Source organism: Xyrauchen texanus, chromosome 13 (assembly GCF_025860055.1).
Source record: "Xyrauchen texanus isolate HMW12.3.18 chromosome 13, RBS_HiC_50CHRs, whole genome shotgun sequence".
NCBI classification, from domain to species: Eukaryota; Metazoa; Chordata; class Actinopteri; order Cypriniformes; family Catostomidae; genus Xyrauchen; species Xyrauchen texanus.
This window is the reverse complement of record NC_068288.1, coordinates 27,757,919-27,783,519: the sequence shown is the minus strand read 5'-3', so window position 1 is coordinate 27,783,519 and position 25,601 is coordinate 27,757,919. Positions and strand designations below refer to the sequence as shown.

The following is a 25,601-nucleotide window of genomic DNA, read 5'->3' as shown; positions in this document are numbered from 1 at the left end:
TTTGGAAAACTGATGCAAAATATTTATTAAAATCTTTCCTCTGTTCTTTTTCATTATGATGCAGTACGTTTATGTCTGCTTTGTCTAATACAGGTAAACCCATACATGACACCTTTTTTTTCTTCTCAAATCTGTAAATAATGTTATCAAAATAATCTTAATCTTCCAAAACTCACAATTTTTTTTATTTCTTATATTTTTTACAATCCACCCTGAATGTCAAGGCTGCAGAAACAATATAATGCAAACATAAGAAGAAAACTATTTATGTGGGAATTTTTACAGCTGTACCAAAATTAAAAAAAAGAAACTTAAGTCTGTGATAAAGCAATTTTTATACCCTATCATCAAGAACAAGGTACAAAAAAATAAAAGTAGATGCACAATTTACACCAGCAGTCCCTCATGAAATAAAGAACTGGATCATTACTTCACTGCCAGCAGCAGGGGTAGAACTCGGCCTCAAGATTTCTTAACCTCAAATGAACAGTTTAAAGAACAACATAGCGTGCAAGTCATCTTACTGAATCGCTCACACAAATTTCACAGTAATAACAAATCTTTGATAACTTCGATCAATTCCTGTATTGTAAACTTAAGCCCAATAATTTCTTACTTTTCTATTCCATTGGGTAGATTTTATTATGGTTCTTTGATGGAATAATTTTGGAACAAAACTTTCTAGTGTTTATTGTATAACCCTTATCATCTACATGGAATGAAAGCTTTGGAAAATGATGTTGTAAGCATGAAAAGCATGAGAACGCTTTTTATGAAGTCACTGAAATATTCAGGATTTCAATATGGCTCAAATCAAACTGCTTTAAGTTATTCAGGGGTAAAGAATCTGAACAAAACGGACAGTCTGTTTATGATTTTTTTCTTCTTTTTTTTTTTTTTCCTAGACAGAACCGAGCATCAGTGAATTTAACAGATTTATGCTGAACTGGTTTCCCAGAACCTTGCATATAAAACATTAGATCCTTCCATCCAAATGTAACCTTTATTCAAAAGCCAGCTCCTGACAAACTCTACCTTGAGCTAGGGTTCAAATCTAACTTTTAAACATCCTTTAAAGTATGCTCATATGTGTACATGGCAGACAAAATTAAATCAGGTATATTGGTATGAATTTGATACTGTAGAATGAAAACTGTGGAAATCAGCAGAGTTTGGTGGAACTGAAGCCAGAAATGGACTGATGTTCTAGCTGCCAGACTGCCCATGACAGTCCATTTAATGTTGCTTTAGTTCTTCCTTGCGGCAGGGATGACTGGCTTTAGTTCATTTCTATGAGGGACCGGGAGCAACATAGCAGTCAGCGGCTCACAATGATTGTTTCATCTTAACACTAATGCTACTAATTGTTCTCGCGAAAAAAAAAGAAAAGGTTTAGAAATGTGTCAAAGCCATTTTATAGAACATTCAGATGATGTCATATTTCATGTTAAATCACGGTTATAATTGGTGTTATTATTAATTAGTCTTTTCCCAAGCAAAACAAAAAAAAATCTGGTGGAGAGTGTGTGGCTTTCTTTGACATTTCTAGTTCAGGATAAAGAACAAAATGCAGACAAGGAGATAGAGGGGGGAAAAAATCAAATAGAAAGACCTATGAGGTGACAATTGAATGCTTTTTCTCTTCCTCTCCAACTGGGATATGACTGATGTTCCTTGTCCATGAAAACAAGTTTTTCTGTCTTTCTTTTCATTTGAAATAAATGGGTGTGATGGAGACAGATTAAGAGAAAGCGAGAATGGAAATTCAGGGAGGGGAGTTTAAAGCCACATTAGGTATCATCATCATCGGAGGACTGGCTGCTACTGCTCGTCTCAGACTCAGAGCCCTCTCCCAGGCCAGGTTCAGGGGTGATCCTCCAGGTTAGCAGGGCCCCACTACGTGGCTTTAAGAACACACCATTACGTCCCAGACCAATCTTCTTCATCTGACATAAAACACAGAATAAAGTCAGAGAGAAATGTATTGATTTCACAACAAATGTACATTCCTCGAAGGCTTGCTAGTACTGTTTTGAGCATTCAGACATTATTTCTTTATTTTTGCATGATGGACAATATAACGGGGGGTGGGGGGGGTACAGAGCTGTGTACAGACACCAGATTTTATTTCAGCGCACACACACAGAATGGACAGCTAGCAGACCGTGAAGAGATATTCACGGAATTTGACAAAGTGCTTGGGATTATAATTACTTACGCCACCTTTAAAGTGAATATTAGATGTAGGTTTTAATGAGTAAAATGTACCTCCCTAACCTAAAACTTCAACCAAAACTTAATTAATTGTGATCTAAAATCAAATGAGAGGTGAACTTTTGAATCACGTGTCAGCTTTCATGTTTGGCTAAGCGCGAACCGCAGTCTTCTTAGTTCTAAGACCAACACTATGAGGTGAGCCAATCACGTTGGAATAAGTGTGTAAAGGTAGGTGAGTCTGTAATAGAAGCGTTAAAATGTAGTTTTTTTAAATAATGCGTTCTAGTTAAAGTGGTTCGATACCACAACATAGCAGTGTGTGAGTAATAGTGTTAAAAATAAGTATTTATATGGTCATAATCAGCCGTTGTAGTTGTGATTTGTGTCAAAGTAAATAAAACGCACCATTGCTGTAGTGCCTCTAGTATTCATTTCACTAGAAAACCACAGCAAAATATACAACGGGGCACATAAATGTCAATTTGCAAAACTGTAACGTTCATCCTGAGACTAGGTTTGTCGTATTTCAATTATACTGAAGGCATACTTTAGATTTCAGTGAGAAACAAGGCAAAATGTAAGATATTATAATGGGAACATTTTTTGTAAAAAAGTGAAAGCAGAAAGAGCTTGCTTTCACTTTTGCTTTTCACTCAAGATTTAAAGCAAATTAAAAAATTTTCACTGTATGCCTTAGGTGCGATAGAGCGAGTGCAATACCGCCCCTGCTGCCCCGACTCTCCGGCCAACCTCCCGCTCCATTGTCCCCTCACTCGTGAACAAGACCCCGAGGTACTTGAACTCCTTCACTTGGGGCAAAACCTCATTCCCTACCTGGAGTACGCACTCCATCGGTTTCCTGCTGAGAACCATGGCCTCAGATTTAGAGGTGCTAATCCTCATCCCAGCTGCTTCACACTCGACTGCCAAGCGATCCAGTGAGAGCTGAAGGTCACGGACCGATGATGACATGAAGACAACATCATCTGCAAAAAGCAGCGATGAGATCCCCAGCCCACCGAACCGCACACCTTCCCCACCCCGACTACGCCTCGATATCCTGTCCATGAATATCACAAACAGGATTGGTGACAAAGCGCAGCCTTGGCGGAGACCAACCCCCACATGGAATGAACTCGACTTTGTGCCGAGGACCTGGACACAGCCCTCGCTTTGGACGTACAGAATAAAGTCAGCACCGTTGTCACGAAAAGAGAGCTGAGCCGAAAGGCAAAGCTCTCGATCTACCGGTCAATTTTTGATCCTACCCTCACCTATGGTCATGAAGGTTGGGTCATGACCGAAAGAACTAGGTCGCGAGTACAAGCGGCCGAAATGGGCTTCCTCAGAAGGGTGGCGGGCTTCTCCCTTAGAGATAGGGTGAGGAGCTCAGTCATCCGTGAGGAGCTCGGAGTAGAGCCACTGCTCCTTTGCGTTGAAAGGAGTCAGTTGAGGTGGTTTGGGCATCTGGTAAGGATGCCCCTGGCCGCCTCCCTAGGGAGGTGTTTCAGGCACGTCCAGCTGGGAGGAGGCCTCGGGAAGACCCAGGACTAGGTGGAGAGATTACATCTCCACACTGGCCTGGGAACGCCTCGGGTCAGCCCAGTCAGAGCTGGTTAATGTGGCTTGGGATAGGGAAGTTTGGGGCCCCCTGCTGGAGCAGCTGCCCCCGCGACCCGACTTCGGATAAGCGGTTGAAGATGGATGGATGGATGGATGTATGCCTTAGGACAGGGGTGCCCAATACGTCGATCGCAAAGGCAATGCTGGTAGATCGCACAAAATTTAAATGTACTTTCGTTCAATTTTAATAAAAATAATAATAATCCTTCTTTTAGTTTCTGTCTGACTTGCACTTGACGAGGAAATATTGACCAGGCGTGATTTTTGTTTATTCAGTTGCCATGACAACTAGGTTTGCGCATACGCACCTTCCAAGGGCTTCTGAGAACGGAGCACGAAATTGCGATGCTAGCAGTGTTTGAGACCTGCTACCAGCAGCTACTGCCTGGATTATGCAAAACTGTCTGATTCCATTCAGTGCAAGTCATCAGAATAAGGTAAATGCCCTGGCTATTGTAATTTATTGTGCTGTAGTTGTTTTGGGTTTAGTTTTAAAGTGAATGATATCAACATTGAACATTATTATATATTTTTTTATTAAATAGAAGATTAATTCCCTGTAGGGATACATGCAGTAGTCCCAACAAACATTTTCTTTTTTTAAATGAAACTGTTTTTTTTAGTTGGTAGATATTATTGAGTTGGTCATTTAAAAGTAGATCATCACGCAAAAAAGTGTGGGCACCCCTGCCTTAGGAAGACTTGGAATATGATGCATGAACAGCATGGACTACTTTGATGACACCTAGTTCTTAGTAAGCTTTATAGTGAGTCACCATCAACTGCCTTTGTACTGAAATCAGTGAACATCCTTTAAAATTCCTCCTTTTGTGTTGGAATGACATGAGGGTGAGTAAATGACAACAGAACTTTCATTTTTGGGTGAACTATTCTAGGGCGATACTAATTGCGACACTCATCAACAATATCTAAAAATTACAAAACCATAGAGCTGGGAAGTCGCCAACTATATTTAATAGTAGCCCATGGTATGAAATAAGCACCTGCCAAATGCGGGTATTTCATGCGCAGTAATTTTGCTCATCTGCTTGCCACTGTGAAGGGTGACCAAAGATGCGCACAAACACATTTTATTCTATTTTTAAGAAAAGGTGTCAATGCAAATGTCTGATTCACGCATGTAAAAAGTTATCACCGTTTATTCTCGGTTTCAGTCATCTGAAAACAGTTTGAAAGTGTCATCTATGAGAATGCTGCAAATGACCATCTCAGGAGTTCAGGTTTTAGAGTCAAGTTCACACTTAACATGCATTGTGAATGCAACTCTGTAGGTAGGTTGGGAGGGTTAAGTTTAAATGTAATCTGTTACAGATTACTTAATAAATGTAATCACATTATTTTTAATTACTTTTGGATTACTACAAGGGCACATATGTAAATAAAGTCAAGATAAAATCAATGTGATCTCTAAAACTTAAACATTTTCTGCTTGCATTCAAGTAATAATTTAAGAGTAATATTAAGAGTAGGCCTACTGTTGTAGCTATTATTATATCTACCGTAATTTCAGGACTATTGAGCGCACCTGAATATAAGCCGCACCCACTGAATTTAAAAAAAAATATTATTTTGAACATAAATAAGCCGCACCTGTCTATAAGCCGCAGGTGCCTACAGGTACATTGAAACAAATGAACTTTACACAGGCTTTAATGAAACACGGCTTGTAACAAAAATAAACAGGCTTTAACGAAACACGGTGTGGCAGCGGGGGCGTGGTCAAGCGCCCGTCCGGGAGAGAAAAGCGGTAAGGGTGCTTACATCAAGTGTAGAAAACTGTCACACTGGTGCCAGTGTGACAGTTTTCCCAAGAAGGACACGTGAAGCAGGGCACTTGACGTTCCAGGTAAATCTTTTAATGGCCACAGCAATGTTTACAATCAATTTTATAAAGTTTCTCAATTCTTGGTCTTCTATGCGCCAACACTAGACTGACGTGTGTCTGTCACTCACTCACTCTCTCACTGCTGCCTTTTTATGCCGCTCTCCCCACGCTTACTGAAATTAGACACAGGTGTTAGACATTAGCTCAGATGTAAGCGCCCTTACCGCTTTTCTCTCCTGGACGGGCGCTTGACCACGCCCCTGCTGCCACACACGGCTTGTAACAAAAAATTAGCAGTAAACAGTAGCCTAGCAAGAAAGTCATTGGTCACTATCTTCCTCCTCTTGTGCACATGAAACCACTGAAGTCATCTCCTTCGGTGTCGGAGTTGAATAGCCTCAGCTTTAGTTGTCTTTTTGCACTGAGTCAATTCATCACGCTGCTGTTTCCAACGTCTCCCATGCAGCAGCTCTATTTCCTTTTCCAACAGCCGTGTCTTGAGGGTGACAAAATGACTACCGTAATCAGAATGATGGGAAGTTTGAGCGCGCTCGATTTAATCTAAACAGTAAACAAAAAAGTTGTTTGACCTTAACCCGTTCGGCAATTTCATTGGTCTAATAAAAGCTTCATGCCGCCAAAAAACTGAGCACGTCACAGAATGTTTTTTTTTTTTTTAAATAAAATTTGAAAGCGGGAAAAATCCATATATTAGCCGCGTCGTTGTTTAAGCCGCGAGGTTCAAAGCGTGGGAAAAAAGTTGCAGCTTATAATCCGGAAATTACAGTAAAAGATAAAAGGGGGAGTGGGGTTGGTGACCTTGGTGTGCACACATGTTAAGTTTGTACAGAGATGATTTCACCTCTAAAGAACTAAACTGTGCCAAAAAAAATGACCAAAATAAATGACTAAAACAGCAATTGCGAGTGGGGTGGCCAGGCCACGGACACCCCTGGCCACCCCCTAGCTCTGCCACTGTTAAGACTGTATTCAATAGGTAGATCACATATCATCATCATTATTATTGTCATAATTAAATGCTGGAGTGTGTCTTCCCTCTGCTTGCTCATGATCCAAAGTCAAACATCACCAGATAACAGTAAATGGCAGATTTCTATGCGTATGTTTCTGTTTAAGGAGGATTTTAAAGTGGAAAAAAGTTGAGATTCCAAATAGAAAACAATATCTACTTTTAACAGATTTAAACTTTTAGTGTCTTTTCAATGACTTATTCCTAATTACTATAAGGGTTGAACAGGTTACATTTGCCAGAATGTCTCCCTCACCCAGACATTTGAACTGTTCTCAACAATAACTGATCAAAATCAGATACATTCTTCATTGATCTTTCTTTCCTAAGAACTTAAAACACATTTTCAATTAATTTGGTATTTATGTGTACAATTTGGATTTGTTAATAAATGATCAGGGATGCAAAATGATGAGAGGTGAAAAAGGAGAGAAAGTTTGATTTTTGCATCGCTGTTATATTCAAAACCTTTTTTTTTTTTCTTAAATTATGAAATTTTAGGTACTTCAATACAGAGTGGAACAACATACAGGATATCCATAATATAGTACAGTTCACATTAGCAACCATGCAAACCAGGTGATTTCTATGTCGTACCATCAATGATGCGTAATCGTGTCAGTTTTGTCAGCTACAACTGCTCCCGCCAATTGATGAGGGTCAAGGATTTCTTTGAGCACAAAAGCCAACTCATTTTAACACATTTTAATATTAACAAATTTTAGCTAACTTTCTGTGTGCCGATTACTACCTTCAAATTCTCAGGTTCTTGGATAATGAGAGCATCTTCACAGCTAGAAGGCATAATTTCCACCGAACTTTAATGTTGTTTCACTTTTAAAGAGCGATCAATGTCGAAATTTCCATGAAAATAATACATGTTCTTCCGTGGCCATCGCGATGAAGCAGCAGTTTGCCTCGAGAGCAGAGTGCTGATGCGAGACAGGTGTTATTTGCGCATGTGACAGTAGGATGTGCTCCTGACTCAAGTGAGTAATGAGACGCACATCTAAAGCATCTCTAACTCTAAACAGCTGTCTATAGGCCCATCGCTTTATGTCAGGAAAATTCACCATTTTGTTTGTCAGATATTAAAAATTGAAATACTGACAGTAATCCCAATTTTTTGAAAATGTAACTGTAATCATTTTAGGTTTCTTTATATAATTAGAACGGATCACAGTTACCTAAATTTTGTATTCTGCTTACCCAACATTACAAGTAATCCTTTATTCCCCAAGCCTGTTAGTAGGTTCACTTTATATAGATATATTTCTGTTAAATCATAAAATATAAAAAAACACATTTAAATTGTCTTTGATTTTAATTCGTAGGAGTAATTTTCCACCTGTTGTTGTAGATGGATGGTTGCCGTGATGTGGAATGAGATGTGGTTAAACACGATTTTTTTGACCACTTTGTTATTTTAATTGGTTTTTCGTTTAGTTTGAAATGCAATTAGAATTTAGAAATATCTTTGGTTTAAGTAAATATAAATTAATTACATTTAAGACAAATTAAAAAACAGTAAAGCAAATCTATTACATGCACCCTCAGCAGTGTGGGCAGGGGGACTGACGATGTAATCGGATATTGCAATGTTTTTTTTTATACAAATATCGTGAACATATTTCTTGTATATTGCCCAGCCTTAAACCATTCCTTTAAAGTTAAACATCTTGGCATTTTATGAGGGAAAAAATACACAAAACCCAAGATGGAAACTAAACATTTATTTACTTTTACATGTCTAAGTGACCCATACCTGTTCAGTTTTAGCTTGAAACTCCTTGAGTTCATCCTCAGTGAGGGGTTGGAAGTTGTCATCATTTTCTGGGTATTCCTGCCAACCCATGGCCTTCAGCAACCTGTCACAGAAAAAAAAAAAGAGAGAAGGGTGAGTATGTCGATAATGGACACTGCCTATGCATGGCTGGATGACTATTTGTGTGTATGTGTCATCACTCTGACCTGTGTTCAGCCTCCAGAGAGCTGGACAAGTGCTCTGTGTCTGAGTCACTGAGAGAGTGGGAGATGCCGTTCTCATGTCTTTCTCCAAATTCTTTTAGTTCAGGGGTACTTGCCTCTCCCTACACATAAGGACAACCCACAAACAATGGTTTTAGCAAGAATGTTGAACGCATAACCAAATCATTCATTTTGATCCTCAGTGTTCACTTGTCGATGACCAATATATCAGCGAGGCCAATAAATTGGACGATACTCATCAGCCGATACATTTTCCTGTTTGGCCGATATTTTTTTTGAGGGCTCTGAAAATCGCCTTTTTGCATGTGAAGTGACCGAGACATGTAAACGACCAGTCACGGTTCGTTTTGTTGTTACGTGCCATCGTGTTCCTACAATAATAGACGGGCATGCAACACAGTGTCATTTAAATGGTCCACATATCAGAGCCGTGCCAGACGCTTTGGAGTTCATAATATTAAAGTGCTTGCCCGTTTCATTCTGCCTCTCTCTCCTCAACAGTTCCCTGTAACTTTTTACTGTCTTGTCTAATGATAAAAATGCAATACCTATAAAACTAATATCATATAGTCAAATATTCGTTTTAAACAGATGTAATAAACCAACCTCACACAACTTCAGCAGATCCAGCACCCTATGGAGCGCTCATAAATCTTCCACAAACAGCCTCTCCTAAACAGTTCCCTTCTACTTTTAACTAACTTTTCTAATGAAAAATTGCAAATATCAATAAAAAAAAAAAATATATTATATACCATCTGCAAATATGCAGATATCTCGTTTAAACAAATGTAATTCACAAACCTAAAAAAAAATCCAGCGTTTTCTTCCCATCAAGCACTCATCTAATATCTTGCTTTGAAACACGTATTCTATCAGCCAGAATCAAAAATGCAGGATCAGGATCAAAAGATCCTCGGATTCACAAATCAAGATCCAAGAATGCAAGCAGGCGATCCAGGTCATTTAAACTGTCAAGAGATTTCTGCTCACGATGGATCCGTATGGAGCACCCGAGCGCAGCTTCAAAGTAAAAGCGCTTCACGAGTGCTAGGAGAAAATGTCAGATTCACTATGCACTGCACGTATGATTTGTTTCATTCTTTATATTTTGATTGCAAATGTGGGCATGCCATCCATGGTTGCTGGACTACTATGTGTACCATTATTTTCTTCCTAATATTACCAATTTCTAAAATGGGCAAATAAATGATTAAAATGATGAATAAACAGAAATCAGAAGAAACTGCTACCTACCAATTAAAATGTTGATACTTTTTACAAAGTTAAAGTTTTGAGTGAAATTGAGAAAATATACAGTAGAGCTAAATAAGAGTTCATAATTTCAATGTATTATTAAATGTTATTTACTATATTAAATTGTTTGATTTATCAGCATTGTATTGGCCTATCGGCCACCCTGCTCTGGATATCGGCCATTAAAAAAACAGATTGGATGATCATCAGTTTTCACCTATCAAAAGCATACATTGTTGACAATGGTAGGCTACGTGCCTACAACTAAACATTTAAAATGAAGCAATAGCCAACAGTGGTGCACCAATCAGGAAATGTGAAGCTGATACCAATCTCCGATTTTTTATGAAAACCGATACCAATTAATTATTTATTTTTAAAGTACCATTAGCCACACTTTTACAAGTTATATTGTGCAGTTATATGTTTAAGCCTCACACAGTAAAATTACAGTAATGCTACAAAAAGGTAGTACAACATTAACGTTGTTAACATGAACTAATGAACTTAATGTTCATTAGTTTACCATTACATTTTTTAAATCAAAAGTTGTATTAGTTAACATTAGTTAATGCACTATGAACTAACAAGATCAAACAATGAACAATAGCAATTTTATTAACTGACATTATAATTAATAAAATGGCTGTAAAAATATATTGTGCATTAATGTTAACAAATAGAACCTTTTTATAAAGTTACCAAAATTACAGTAAAATTACATTAATTTTGAATTGCAAACATTTATTTGTTTTGAAACAGTTATGAACAGTTCTGCTGTCAATATCAAAAGGTCATTGTGACATAATGGTAAGCAGTAAAAACCATTACACACAGCAGAGACACTTTCAAAAATAAGAAAAATATTTCCTTAAACTGCCCCAGTGAGAAATCATTAATATCTCTGATTTGTTTACTGTCTTTGGCATTTTGCTGTAACACAAATCACTAATTATTAAGCAAATGCATGAAGACAAGGTGCCGTTATAGTTGAAATGTAATTGCTGCGATTAGTGGTAATGTGACCAATATTATCTGATCTAAAAATTAATCTGATTTAAATTGGGATCCTCACAGAATAGCGCTGAGATGAGTGACTGATGAGATATTGAGAGCACCTGGAAAGCGTACATGTTTGATTGACACAGAGTGAGCATATCGAAGGAAAGTGAAGCTGAAAGTGCTCATGCTCGCTCAAACAGTCTCTATCGCTCAACACAATGTTTGATTGTCAAGACTCACATTACATACACCAAGACAAGCCCCAGGCCATTGAACTGAATACTCTTCTGGCCTCATTTGACTTGGAAAGACTACACACCACAGCAACTCACAGGTCGGGCAACCAGCTGGACCTCATTTTTACACGTAAGTGTACCACCTCTAATATTCTTGTTACACCTTTACATGTCTCTGATCACTACTTTGTTCAATTCAACATGATTCTCCCATCCATTGTAAAACCGACTCCGCCTTTGGTTTCCTTTCGCCGTAACCTCCGTTCCCTCTCACCCTCTCGCCTTTCCACTGATGTCTCTGCCTCACTTCCCACAATAAATGTATTTTCCATGCTTGATGTAAACAATGCCACAGACACATTTAGCTCTACTTTAACAACCTGTCTAGACAACATCTGTCCTCTCTCCTCTAGACCAGCACGGACTACACCACCCAGCCCCTGGCTGTCTGATGTCCTTCGTGAACATCGGACTGATCTCAGGGCAGCTGAGAGGAGATGGCGGAAATCTAAAGATCCAGCTGATCTAGGTAAATATCAGCTTCCGCTTGCAACTTTTTCAAATAACGTTAAAACTGCAAAAACTTCATATTACCAGACCAAGATCAACAGCACCACAGACCCTCGTAGCTTGTTTAGAACATTCAACACACTTCTCTCCCCTCCCCCTCCACCACCTGACACATCACTGACAGCAGATATATTCGTTTTTTACTGATAAGGTTACAGCCATCAGCAATACATTCACTGCACCACACCCTGTCAAACACCTGGCTCCTGTATGCAACTCTTCTTTCCCTATGTTCTCTCCTTTAACTGACACTGAGGTCTCTAATCTCCTCCTCTCCAACCACCCCACAACCTGTTCCCTTGACCCCATTCCATCACACCTTCTCCAGGCCATCTCTCCGTCCATCCTACCGGCACTTACATACATAATTAACACATCCCTTCTTGCAGGCACTTTTCCCACTATATTTAAGCAGGCTTGAGTAACCCCACTGCTGAAAAAACCTGCACTTAACCCCACACAGATAGAACACTACAGACCAGTCTCTCTCATCCCAGTTTTCAATCAGATCTACGCCTATCTCTCACAGAACAAGCTGTTGGATGACAATAAGTCAGGCTTCAAAAGTGGACACTCCACTAAGTCGCTGAGACAGGCGAAAGCTGAATACAGATCATCCGTTCTGATTCTGCTAGACCTTTCTGCTGCCTTTGACACAGTCAACCATCAGATCCTACTCTCCACCCTCTCTAAACTGGGCATCACTGGAACTGTGCTTGACTGGTTCAACTCTTATCTCTCAGAAAGGTCCTTTGAGGTAGCCTGGAGAGGGAGGTATCCAAGCCACACCAGTTACTTAATGGGGTACTTCAGAGATCAGTGCTTGGGCCACTTCTCTTCTCCATATACACAACATCACTGGGACCCATCATCCAGTCACATGGTTTCTCTTACCACTGCTACGCTGATGACACTCAACTCTACTTGTCCTTCCAGCCCAACGACACCACAGTGACCGCTTGAATTGCTGCCTGTCTGGCAGACATCTCAGCCTGGATGAAGGAACACGACCTTCAACTCAACCCAGCCAAGACCGAACTCCTTGTCTTTCCAGCCAACCCTGCTGTTGAACACAACATCACCATGCAGGTGGGTCCAACTACAGTTTCACCTTCCAAAACGGTCAGAAATCTAGGGGTAACCATTGATGATGAGCTAAATTTCACAGACCACATTTCAAAGACTGCAAGATCATGTAGCTTTACACTCTACAATATCAGAAAGATAAGACCCTTCCTCTCTGTACATGCCAAACAACTGCTCATTCAGTCCCTTGTCATAACTAGACTGGACCACTGTAATGCTCTCATTGCAGGCCTTCCTGCATGTGCTATTAGACCTCTCCAAATGATCCAGAATGCAGCAGCACATCTGGTCTTTAATGAACGTAAGAGAGCACGTTACACCACTTTTTGTCTCTCTCCACTGGCTGCCGGTTCATGCACGTATTAAATTCAAGGCCCTGATGCTGGCCTACAAAACAGTCACTGGGTCTGTTCCAGCATACCTAAAAACATTTATGCAGAGCTACGTTCCCACCAGAAGCCTGTGGTCGGCTAAGGAACGTCGCCTTGTCGTACCAAAACAAAGAGGCACCAAAACACTTTCCCGGACTTTCAGTTTCGTCATACCACGGTGGAAGCTAACTCACTCTCCATCTTCAAAAAACAGCTAAAAACACATCTTTTCCAAAAGCACTTAACCGGTCACTATTCTGATGATAGTGAAACTTTGTAATATGGCACTTTTTGTACCACTGTCTCCCTAAGATGATTCGCTGATGTTTTTCCTCTTTTGTAAGTTGCTTTGGATAAAAGCGTCTGCCAAATGAATAAATGTAAATGTACTCAATTTGTATACAAATGTTTATTTGTTGTTTAGTTCGTTTTTATACCGTTTACATACTCTTTATCCTCTCTGTGCTCACAGTGCAGTGAATCAGAATTACTACCATAATGACTAGAAAATGGGCATCTTAATATTCATACACTTGTAATTCTTGCATATTCATATGAATAACAGCATGTCTGAAAGTTTCAAATCATGAATGCCTAAAGGGGCCACACTGTCATACATCAAGGGCTGAGAAAGCGCTCATTCACTACAGTAGCAGAGTATGTGTGATTCCCTGCATGCTGCAAGAAAGATTGACCATGATTCTAGGATTTAAGATGAAGATTGGCCGATTTAGATCGGTGGCTGATCGATCGGTGCACCCCTAATAGCCAATACATCATATTTATACAGATTATATATTCATACATATGAGCCTTTATACTTATCAGCGGTCATGAAGTACAGCAACATCTAACAGACAACTGATCACAGCTAAATTCATCAGCACCTCTGCTGGGGTTCCTGGGCTGTGGCAGCCACTCACATCCCCGTTTCTCTCATCCTTTAGTCCACGGAGGAATTCACTCTTCCGGTCTGTACTGCGGCGCATCAGCTTTAGCCGTGAGGGGGTGATGTCTATGGGAGGGGTGGTGCTGGAAGGTGGCTATGGAGATTGAAAAGAGGGAAAGATAAATACAACAAAGACAAAAGAAAATGTTGGACAAGCAGACATATTGATTATTATTCTGCCAAGGATAAACTCAAAGGAGAGTATTGCAGACAAAAAAAACATTATCAGAAAGTTTCAATAAAAAATATAGAATGACATTGCTTCTATGCCTGACCCAATCATACTTCATCATACCTCTTTAGAAGTGCCATGGGCAGGTGCACTGACAGGCGTCAGAGGTTTGGTCACAGAAACAGGGCTGGTGAAGGCCGAATCCCGTCCAGAAAAATGCAAACCCACTTTAGCTTCCCTTCCATTGGGTTTCCATGGGCCAGACTACAAAGGGAGAGAATAACGTTATTCATAAAAGGAAAAATAATTTCACTGTCTGTTACACAAATGCCCTAATAATTACTTTGTTACAAAAAGTGTAGGAGTAAGAATCCTCTGCCTCTTCAAAGGAATCTCACATAAAAAAAAGAAAAAAGTTTGGCCTATAACATAAAATTAGTCATGCATGTCATTTGATACATCCGCTTAATGGATCACATCATTTAGTCATAAGTACTCTTTTTAAACCCACTAGCTCAAAATGCAGTACCTTGGTAGGGGCAGTGGTAGGTTTGGGCACCAAATTCTTGTAGACACTGGGCCCAGTGATGGGGACTTTAGAACCATTGACGGGTAGAGGGCCAGCACTTGCAAAGCCAGCTGAGAATGCAGCACTGGGGTCCTCCTTAGACACTTTCTTAATGACCAGCATCTTAGACATAGTCTGCTTAGCACTAGGGGGGTTTTCTGTAATGAGGGAAACATTTACGTTAGTGCGCTTTGCATCGGACACCTATCCACTGGAAGCTGGTTTTAAAAACTTCTACTTAATTTTATTAAGGTCATCCATAAGTTAGTGTGCAACTAAACCTTTATAAAATTCACAAATATAAACTGTACATTTGAAATGTTTTCTCTTCCAAGAAAACACTGAACAGATCTAAAATATTGATGACTGCACCAAACAGATTTTTGTCAGATCAAAAAACAACTTATTAATGAGATGGGCCCTCTGATAAAGGCCTGATTGGGCAGATACATGTTGGTGTTTTAAGATATAACCCTCTCTAATAAAGGCTTTGAAATTCCATGTGAGTGCCTGGATTTGGATTCATGTTTTCACCATACAGGGAAAAACCCACTTAAATTTGTATGTATTCTGTACCCTTTCTGGAGCACATGTGGCATTTTGGAGTACCAGATGTGCTCTTGGATATAATTTATTTTCAATTATTCTAATCAATTGACACTCCTAGTTTCAGTTAATATAATTTGAAAAAAAGCAGCTTTGTCATCATTATGGCAGTGCCAGAGGAAACATTAATGAGAGGGCTTTGGAATTATGTCTTGGACAAATGGGCGGCCTTAAAAAAGTTAAAAAGGTTGAGAACCATTAAAAAGCCAAAGTAAACTTCAGTTGTGCGCGCTGCTGCACGGAACTCGGACAATATGCGTGAAGCAAATTTTGTAATCAGCAAAGTCTGCGGACACTGTCCACGCGCAGCCCAGGTTCTCGACACGCAGACAAGTCCTCATCAATGCGTATCATCAGCGCATGCGACTGCCGTTGACAGTAATAAAAAGAGTATCACAACATAGTCATGGTGCAAATGCGTCGAATGCATTTGTATTCGCTCACAGTTAGAAGAGCATACATGGAAAGGCAAAGCGTTCAACTGGGCATGAATCGATCCGGAATGCATAACAAAGATAACCTGGGCCTTAAGCCTGCAATATATTCACATCGATGTTCTCAGAGCTAAAAACAAAAAGAAGTTTGCAACAATTGTGCAATAGCAATGGCATAATGTTTGTTAACATTCAAACACCAGCCACACTGCTGGGGGAGACGTTAAGGAGCATTTAAATATTACATGTAAAACCTCAACTAATATGACATTACAATGTGTTATCAAATGACTACTTGCCTCACTCTAGGAGTAGAATTCACATGAGATCAGTAAAAGATGCTGCTTTAACAACTTGATTATGATTTAAAGCAATATACACAGTATGCAGAATACAATTTTCAAATGGTCATGTTTGCATTCATGACGCTAATGCTCTAACACGCTATACGTGACCTTATGGACCAGTTACCATGTGTTATTGTATATTATTACGATGATACTACTACAAAAGAAGTATAAGAGTGCCAGACAGGTGTAAATGAGCAGAATACAGACAGAAAGAATGATGATGATTAGATGCATATCTCTAGTGTGAAAGGGTGAATGGCTTTCGGCATCAGACGCCACATGTATGCAGCAGCATCAAACAACAGCGTGAATGGGCACTTAAAAATACTTGAGTAGATTTGGTTTCTTTTGAAGACTAATGTAAAAAAACATATATATATAAAAAAATAAATAAATACAACATGGTTTTGGTAAATGCCTCTACGCAAATTATCCTAAAGATGTAGGTAAGCTTGCAATGGCTTGGTAACTCAGCACGCCGGTGTGTTTATGTTGACTGATATTAACTGACTGAAGAATGTAACTGGAATTTGTTGTCAACCTCAAAGTAGGTGGAGCACTGTGTCACAGCCACCGATGATGTGGACCAATGGCAGTATGAAGGCGTTTAGCAGCCGGTACAAAGTTTAAGATAGTTCATGCTGGCGAGCTGTTTCGAACCACAGAAACCAACAAAAAAAAAAAAAAGTTACGTCAGATTTGGTTTGAAATAACGTCACACTCGTTTGTTCTTTGATTTCGCTTGTAGTATATCGGGGCATTCACTCAAGAATGAGAATTTCACTCCATCTCTTACTACCTGCATTGGACTTGCAAGTATCAAATCCCGGTTCATGGCTATAACATGGCACATTGGATATTTTAGAATGGTTTTAAAATAAAAATATAAGATGAACCCTTCAATACGTCCCTTCAAAACAAACTGTTTGAATAAGAAATTAGTCAACACAGAGTAGAATATTTCACCTGTCAAATGAATTCCCGTGGTCTTCACATTACAATATCAGAATAATGTTAAAAGAAGACAAAAGATGAATTTGATTTAACTGAAATAAAGTGACTCCATAAATTAAAGCATTTTTACCCCATACTCCAGCTGGAGTCCCAACAGCACGAGGCTGATTTGCTGGCTTTCCAGTTGTCTCAGGGTTCAAGGAGGGCTGAAATTTACATAAACATAGGAAGCATGAGCTCAAACTCAGTATGCTGTCAGTACATGTATTGCATGTGAAGTATGACAGTAAATACATAATCATTTATTTCATGACTAGGTGAGGTGGAACCTCACTATACAAGTAGGCAAGCCAAAGAAGGGCTGAGTATTGATACAGATTTCTCCATTCCAGAACAATTCATTTGTGTATATTTCAATAATGTTTCAGATATGCAAGAGCTAATGCTATTTTTTTATGCAGGGCACTTTCTAACTTAGTACATTAAAAATATATGTATTTAACAAATGTTATTTTATCATAAGTTTTCAATTATAAATGTTATACAAGTATATAAATAAGTTACCAGTTTATTGACTATATTTATAATTTGTACAATTTCAAACCAAAATTTTGTTCTTTTAATAATCAATCTCGGATCGTCCAAATGAAGAATGCAATTAATCGATATATTTACCCAGCTCTAAGTCATAGTGATAAAAAAAAGCACTTACAAAATCCTCATCAGCAAACTTGAGTTTGTCGTCGTTGCGCTCCTCGTCAGAATATCTGTCCTGATATGCGCCACCTTTGCGTGTATGAAAGTTTCCATTACGCTGCCGGTGACTCCCTTGTCTGTCCCTCTCACCTCCACCACGTTTGATATGCCGAGCATGGTGGTGGTGAGGACCATCCTGGCCCCTCTGCGCCCCATGCCAGCTGGGGGTCTCCTTCCACCCTGGTCCACCTCCCAATCCCCCCTGACTGCCCTTTGCAACTCCAGAGTCTACAGAGTCATGTCTCAACAGAGATGGCTGCTGCCACCCATTACCTAAAGAGAAAATGAAAGCAGCTATCACACAGAGCACATGTAAATATACAGGAACACACAGGTTACTTAGAGGTAGGACATTTTCTCAATTAATTTGAATTTACGTTTTGACCATTTTATAAAAGAAGTTAAATGTTTTGAGATTTTGCATAAAAATATTAGCAAATGCAATAGAAAACATTTTTATAGCGCTTGGCTTGATGCCGCTACTAATCTGATCAGTTGCACATGTGTGCGTTCTCCAAATGAACAGTTTACAACACTGATGACATAAATATCATCTGTAATATTTCCTGTATGACTGTACAATGTGATGGAAGATCAAATTTGTCCATCATTCATGTATATACTGGCTTAAGAACATAAATGGCTTCAGCGCTCTGCGCATGTAGATGAACTGTCTCCTTTCTTTTCTTTAAACACTCAAAATGAAGTGTTAGTTACATGAGTTATGGGTGCTTCATATCAAATCATATGGATAGGTTATATGGAAGAATCAAACATCCACCGCTCCTTCCTTTACCGTGATGATTCAGATAAATCGTTAATTATTGAAGTGTAATGAAAAATAATTTCATACTGCAGGGCTGCTTAGCATGTACTGCTAGAGGGTGCCGTATGCCCTGGACTCGGCAGCAGTTTATGATTATACATACAAATTGTTTGATATAAATTTCTATATAGCGTTCCTTCTAGACAAACTTGATCTCTAGATAACGGTCTAGATAGACTTGGTTTACATAAAAATGAATAGCTTTATTGGCAAAGAAGTATTTAACAGTTTTCGTATTTTATACTATTATTTCTCAACATCTGGGTTTATTAGATTTGTATTTATTTTACATTTACACTATGTTGACAATTTCCTGTGTGGTGCAGTTTTTTGTTCTTACACACCACTAATGAAAATAACTTTATCAAGGTTGCCTTGCATTCTTATAAACATGTTATTTGAATCATGTTGGAGTTACTTTCAATTGAGCACATCCAAAAGTTGAAAAATCTAATTGCGAATCATCAATCATCCTTAAAGGTGCTATAAGCGAGCCGTTGGATTAGCCATGCCCCCTCTTTCCAAAACCCTGCCCGCTAAAGATACCAAAAAAGCTTTGAGACCGACACATGAAGAATCGGTTGTCAAAAACAACAGCAGCAAAATAGTGCCCTCAACTGACAACTGTTATGAGCAACATGCCATAAAAATGGCATTTAAGCTTCAATAATTTGCAATACTACAATACTATGAGAATGCAAAAAATTACTGACAGGAAGAAAGCATCAGCACAGACACATTTTTGTTTGCTGTTTACAGTCTAGAGCTGTCACAGAGACCGGTGAGATATCTCAGGACACTTATTTCATTAATATCTTTCAGGGAGTAGGACATTTTTTTTTAATTCCTTTCCATGAAATAAAATTAAATACATCACATACAGCACCTTTAAGATTGAAAAAAAAAAAAAAAAAGCCTTAGGTTAAATACCTTTCATTACTCTTTCACTGAAATGGTGCTGGTTTGTGAAATGATCTTAAAACTAATCTCAGAACTTTTCCACTGACTTGAGAATGTAATAATGATGTAACTTACTATGTTACTACATAACCTGCCCAGTTCCAGATCTGGCACCGGTTCTAGAGTCAGCATCCGGTCAATAGAAATATGTAATGTTTGAAGAAGTAAAGATTTGCATGTGCTACTACCTCCAGGGGCTCTGAGCGGGTCATTGTTGAAAAAGCCATCAGAGGAGTTGTGTCTGCGGCGGTTTACTCCCGGCTGGCTGTCTCCGCGGGGAAAGTGCTCTCCATGCTTATCAATGGGGGCAGCAGGGGACTAAATCACAGACACACACACAATTAAAAATATTTCATCTGCATTTAGCAGTTGCAGACAGGTTCAGCTTTAAAAAGCTTATTTTAGAAAGAATGCTTAGGCTTTCAACTCAAGAAATATAAGAATGGTCTTTGAGCCATGCTGTCCTGAATAAATAATAACAAAAAGCTTGCAAATCAATTAAAAGTCGAAACAATCTGTTACAATACCTTGGCGGGCTGAGGCGTGGAGAAGTTAAGCCAGGCAGGAACAAAGTCATGCTGCGCCATTTAGGTCCAGTGTCTCCCGTCAGTGGATGGAGGCATCAAACCTCATGGCCTGAACTAACAGTGCAAGCAACAACAAATCAACTATAGTCACCAGAGGTCTACCAATACATCGGTTTTATAGATTAATCTGTGCAGATAGTTGCATTTTGTAACTATTGGTAATCATAAAAAATAGATGCCGATTAAATTTTTTATAAATACTCTATGTTTTTCTATGGCCAAAACCCTTCACCTGGTAAACATATGGGCTATAAAAAGCTTGATTTGGTTCATATTCACATATTTTATAACAGAGCCAAAACTCTGTCATAATCAGTCCCCCGTGTATTTCGGGCTTGTTTAATAATTAAAAGTCCCACTTTAAGCCCCAAATCTTCAATTTAATTCTAATTATTGAGATTTTGATTGCACAAGAAACACGCATCTTATCACCTTTGTCAAAAGTATCACAAAATCAGCTATCGATTAACCTCTAATAACCACTATAACCTAGTACTACAAATACCGCCCACAAATATATGCAAACTCAATTAACATTTAATAAAACAGCATTTCATTTTTTTTTTAAAAACACTTTTCTAAAAGACAAGGTAACACAGCACTAAACGTTGTAATTCTGTGTAATCTCTTGGCCTTGGTATGATTGATCAAGCCTAGTGCATTTATACAGGTAGTTCCACAAAAATGACAATTTCAAACTTATTTTACTTCATCATGCAGCCATGATGTGTATTATAACATAATATGATACATCTCAGAAGTCTGCAGATTTCAAAACGTTTTGATGGTTTCCCCTTATGCAAGTGCTGCTTTCACAACTGTCATGTCCATAATGATTTATACCCCATTTATGTGAAAACAACAATGAATTAAAAAATAATATGTCCTTAGGAGTGCCAACACTTCTACATTCCGTGGCTATTATAATTTCTGGATTGTGCAATTCAAATCAAGAATTTTTACAAAATGTGTGGTCTTCCAAAAACTTGTCCATTTTTGTCACATCCGTAACGCAAGCTAATTTCCCGATCTAAACTGAGAAAAAAATAAAAACTCGTCCAGACTGAAATTTTTCTGATGTCTGGACTCTATCCGCAGGGTCTATGATTATACATAAAAATTGTTTGATACACTGGTAATGAGTACTTTATATGAAGTTAAATTTCACATATTTACTGAAAATGCCATATCCATAATGCTGGAATTCCCCATATACAAACTCTGCTAAAATTGTTTTAATTTTACTATATAATAAATGTCAAGTTTCATTAGAAAGAGGTAACTCATTCAAGATGCAATTAATAAAAAATAAAAACATTCCAGCCAAATTATGTGTCTCCTTACCCCAGAGACAAAGGCTCTGTAGTTCGATGGCCCTGTCCTTGGTTGTGTCTGTGCAGTGGGCCGACCAACGCACTCTCACAGGCTTAGCAGCCTCAGGATAACAGCGGCTCCTGCCACAGGCAAACTCCAGTTTCCAGGATGGTGCAGTGAGGAGGATGGAAGCAAAACTTATCCAAGCCAAAGGGAACTTGTCAACTTCCCACACAAGGTGAAATTGTAAGGTGATGGAAGAGATGGTGACGTTAGGCGTGTTGTTCTTGATCAATGTGACTGGCGTGTGGTTGTGGAAGAGTAGCGGAAGTGTTTGATCAGTAATGCCTGAGTGATTCTCCAGGACACCCGTTGTTCACAGACAGTGACGGCTTGCATTCAGGCTGTCCACATACAAACAATGAAACCCAATGTCTTTTGAAATGGAACTCTGTCCGTATGAGTCTCAGATTGACCAGTCTCTTACTCTGGGGGCTTGTGGTAGCAGCACGTTGTGCCTGCTCGGACACTCAGATGCTCCTTTACGAATTCATTTTCAGATGAAGACACACATACAATGACAAAAAACGGAAAGTGGGGTTGTACCACACAATGCTGTTTTGCGGAAAGTGGCGATCTAAATATGTTCACCACATCAAAACAGCGAAGGTGCTTTGTCAGGGCGAAAGGGGGAGGGGGGCTGATTTGTCACATCACAATAGCTAAGAGTGCTTAATGTTATGAAGTCATGAGAACTGCTTTAGCCTTCAACAGCTCATACTTTAGATGTTTCAGCTAACCAAAAAATAATCAAAAAACTTGACATGTTTAATTTGTGCTCCTCATAACTGAAAAATGCCTGGTAAACCAATATCATGTCAAGCTACCAGAAATATTGAAGGTAAATATGATCTGACCCCCAACAGCACTTCCAATCTTCCAGTTCATCAAATCAGAAAAGACTTCTGCGGATGAATAAATTGATGCCAAAGTGTGCAGATTCTTAACAGAGGTGTTGTTAAACACACTGTACCGTGCATTGGTGATTCAACAGCCACTCAACAAGACCAAATCAAAAGCGTCTGGGTGCAGGCAAACCTTGAACATTCACTTAGAATCAACAGCTCTACCCCAGTTTATATTATTGCATGTAGGGAGATCTCAGGTCTCTTAAAATCCTTGCACTCTGAGAAGAAATCCAACAGGATGTTCCTCCTCCAGATATTCACAATTAATCAGCAGACCAACCCTGTAAAATAACACAAACAATATTTTACATTAATAACATTAAACATTTTCAATCTTTTAGAAACAAATTTTTTTCTCCAATCATAATATATCAATGCCTATGCTTTGGACATCTAAAAGGAATAGTTTTCACAAAAATGTAATCACATAATTTACTCATCTTCATGCCATCCCAGATCTGTATGACTTACTTTCTTCAATAGAACACAAATGAAGATTTTTAGAAGAACATCTCAGCTCTGTAAGTCCATAGAATGCAAGTGAAAGGTGACCAAAACTTTGAAGCTCCAAAAAGTACATAAAGGCAGCATAAAAGTAATACATAACATCATGATTTAATCCATGTTTTCTGAAGTTATCTAATTGGTTTTGGGTGAGAACAAAGCAAAATATTATTCCTTTTTCACTACGAATCTTGACATCAGTAGTAGAATCCAATGGCAAGATGTACAATGCAAAAGTAGTTACATTTTGTCTGTTGTCACTCAAAATTGATTAGATTATTTCAGAAGACATGGATAAACCACTGGAGTCATATGGCTTACTTTTTAGCTGTCTTTATGTGCTTTTTAGAGCTTCAAAGTTTTGGTGCTATGACGCTACAGTGGAGGTATTCTTCAAACAAAAACAATCTATGTTTGTGTTCAGCAAAAGCAAAGAACTCATACACATCTGGGATGGCATGAGGGTGAGTAAATGATGAGAGAATTTTCATTTTTAGTGATCTATCCCTTTAAGCAAATCGATAGCAGTCTGACAAGCTACAGGCTAAAACAATGCAACATTTATTAAGCATGGAGTTTTTTTAACCTAATGTAATGTAATTCCTATTTAACCACAAAATAAATAAATGATAAATATGAAAGATTTATGAACTTGTAGTGAAAAAGCAATTCATATAAACTTGAACTTAATTAAATTCATGTCCATGTTATTTGACAATAACCCAAATACTGGCTTCTGACCTAAACATTCCGGTGCTGAAACACTAAAGTTTAACCGCTCACAGCAATTACAGGTTACAAATGTGCTACCAAAACTGATCCCATATTCATTTTAATAAAGCTACCTGCGAAAATCCCATGTTAAAAAGTGACCAACACAAATTCGTATCTTCTTTCATTTAACAGAAACGTGTTTTAACTGTAGTGTTTCGCTTCGCAAGAAAGTTATCTTTACAGAATAAAAGTTTGTAACACTTTTGCAAACTCAAGCTGAATCTGTCAGGGGCACTGAAGACGACTAGCTTGTGACAAAAGTTGAACTCTACTTATATTAGACTCCTTTTACAAGTGTCTGTTGCTTAAATTAACATTCTTAACATGACTAATCAGCACTCTGTCAGATTTTATAAGAAACATTTTTGTCAGCGGCCATGAATTATCTAGCTAACCTTACAGTAACATAAACTGAGTTATTTGGGTAATGTGTACAGTTAAAGTAGCAAGTAAACAAGTTGAATGCTAAAACCAAACTTGTAACTCACATCAGAGTTAGTTGCGTGATATTAACTTGAAATGTATTTATGATATTAGCAAACTAATCATTAATATATCCAGCGACGAGCTCCTGCATCTACCGTGGCTAATATTGGTGGGAAACATAGCAAATTAGAAGTAAATACGCATTTGCCTTCCTACTCACTGAACACTCGCTAGCACTGCATTTAGCATAGGAGGCCATTCAATGTGCGTATAAACCTCACAGTCCATGCTGACTGTTTAAAGCTGAGCTTTTTTGACTAAAGAGAATTTTAGGCATCATTAGACGCCTGGATAGCCAAGTAGCTGTAATATATAACGCGTATGTATGTTGTTTTAGCTACGGCGCGAGCTAAGCTAAGTTAGCATTCCGAACAGATATAAAGTGTTGTAAAATGGCTCCCTCTCGACACCAAACCTCTGAATAAACACTTCCACATTCACCTACCTTTTGATCCCTTGTCTGTCCCAATACGTAAATCGAAGACAACGATGCACCGCTTGTCAAGTCAATTTGACAGCTTGGAGGTTGTCGTATTACTGATTATGTATTTTGTTGTGTTTTTTAATCACACTCGTTCCGACTTTGCCAATCTCCGTCTAGCTTGTTCCTGTCTACTTCTGCACAGACCAGCTAATCGATCGCAGAGCGCCCTGACTGGCCGCGTCATAATAATCCCTTAACTCCAGCCAGCCGAAGGATTTTCTCATAATACAGCTTGAAACAAAGTTGTATTTAGTATGTTTTCACTACTCGTGAAATACACCTAGTAAGATGGTTATAAAAGATTATTTGAACAACGTCGCAAACAGTTTGCTCTATAGTAACGCAAATGTGAATCTCCTGGTGTCATCCCTTGAGTCCACGTTGTCTGAAAGAATTTGACTGCCATAAGCAAACTTGAAGTAATGCAAAAATAGCCAAACGTGTGTGGTCCTATATATTACAGATTACTTAAGAATACGCAGAGCAGTCATCAAAACTTGAACAGTTTGTGTGTGTGTGTGTGTGTGTGTGTGTGTGTGTGTGTGTGTGTGTGTGTGTGTGTGTGTGTGTGTGTGTGTGTGTGTGTGTGTATACTGCCCCTTGGGTGTAATAATAATCAAACTTTGAGAATTCATCATTATTAATTAATTAACTAATTAACTCCCTTGTTCAGTCTAACCAT

At 38.7% G+C, this 25,601-nt stretch overlaps 1 protein-coding gene across 1 annotated transcript; it reads right to left on the bottom strand.

The window, feature by feature from the left end:
- On the bottom strand, nucleotides 1-25,045 carry LOC127653982 (vasculin-like protein 1). The gene is made up of 12 exons (XM_052140882.1): nucleotides 24,881-25,045; nucleotides 21,734-22,952; nucleotides 20,330-20,443; nucleotides 19,991-20,120; nucleotides 17,973-18,289; nucleotides 17,391-17,466; nucleotides 14,878-15,074; nucleotides 14,472-14,612; nucleotides 14,115-14,270; nucleotides 8,688-8,806; nucleotides 8,482-8,584; nucleotides 1-1,946 (listed from the first exon to the last, which is right to left on the bottom strand). The coding sequence occupies exons 3-12, from the start codon at nucleotides 20,387-20,389 to the stop codon at nucleotides 1,791-1,793; spliced, it is 1,455 nt and encodes a 484-aa protein (XP_051996842.1). The 5' UTR covers nucleotides 20,390-20,443; nucleotides 21,734-22,952; nucleotides 24,881-25,045; the 3' UTR covers nucleotides 1-1,790.
- Nucleotides 25,046-25,601: the final 556 nt, after the last annotated feature.

Bases quoted from the DNA above. Each gene is read 5' to 3' on its own strand.
- LOC127653982 (XM_052140882.1), bottom strand. From the start codon at position 20,389: ATGGCGCAGCATGACTTTGTTCCTGCCTGGCTTAACTTCTCCACGCCT. The intron at 17,467-17,972 runs GTAAGTGCTTTT...TGTAAATTTCAG, and splicing joins AGTTTGCTGATGAGGATTTT to CCCTCCTTGAACCCTGAGAC. The intron at 1,947-8,481 runs GTATGGGTCACT...GTTTTATGTCAG, and splicing joins TTCAAGCTAAAACTGAACAG to ATGAAGAAGATTGGTCTGGG.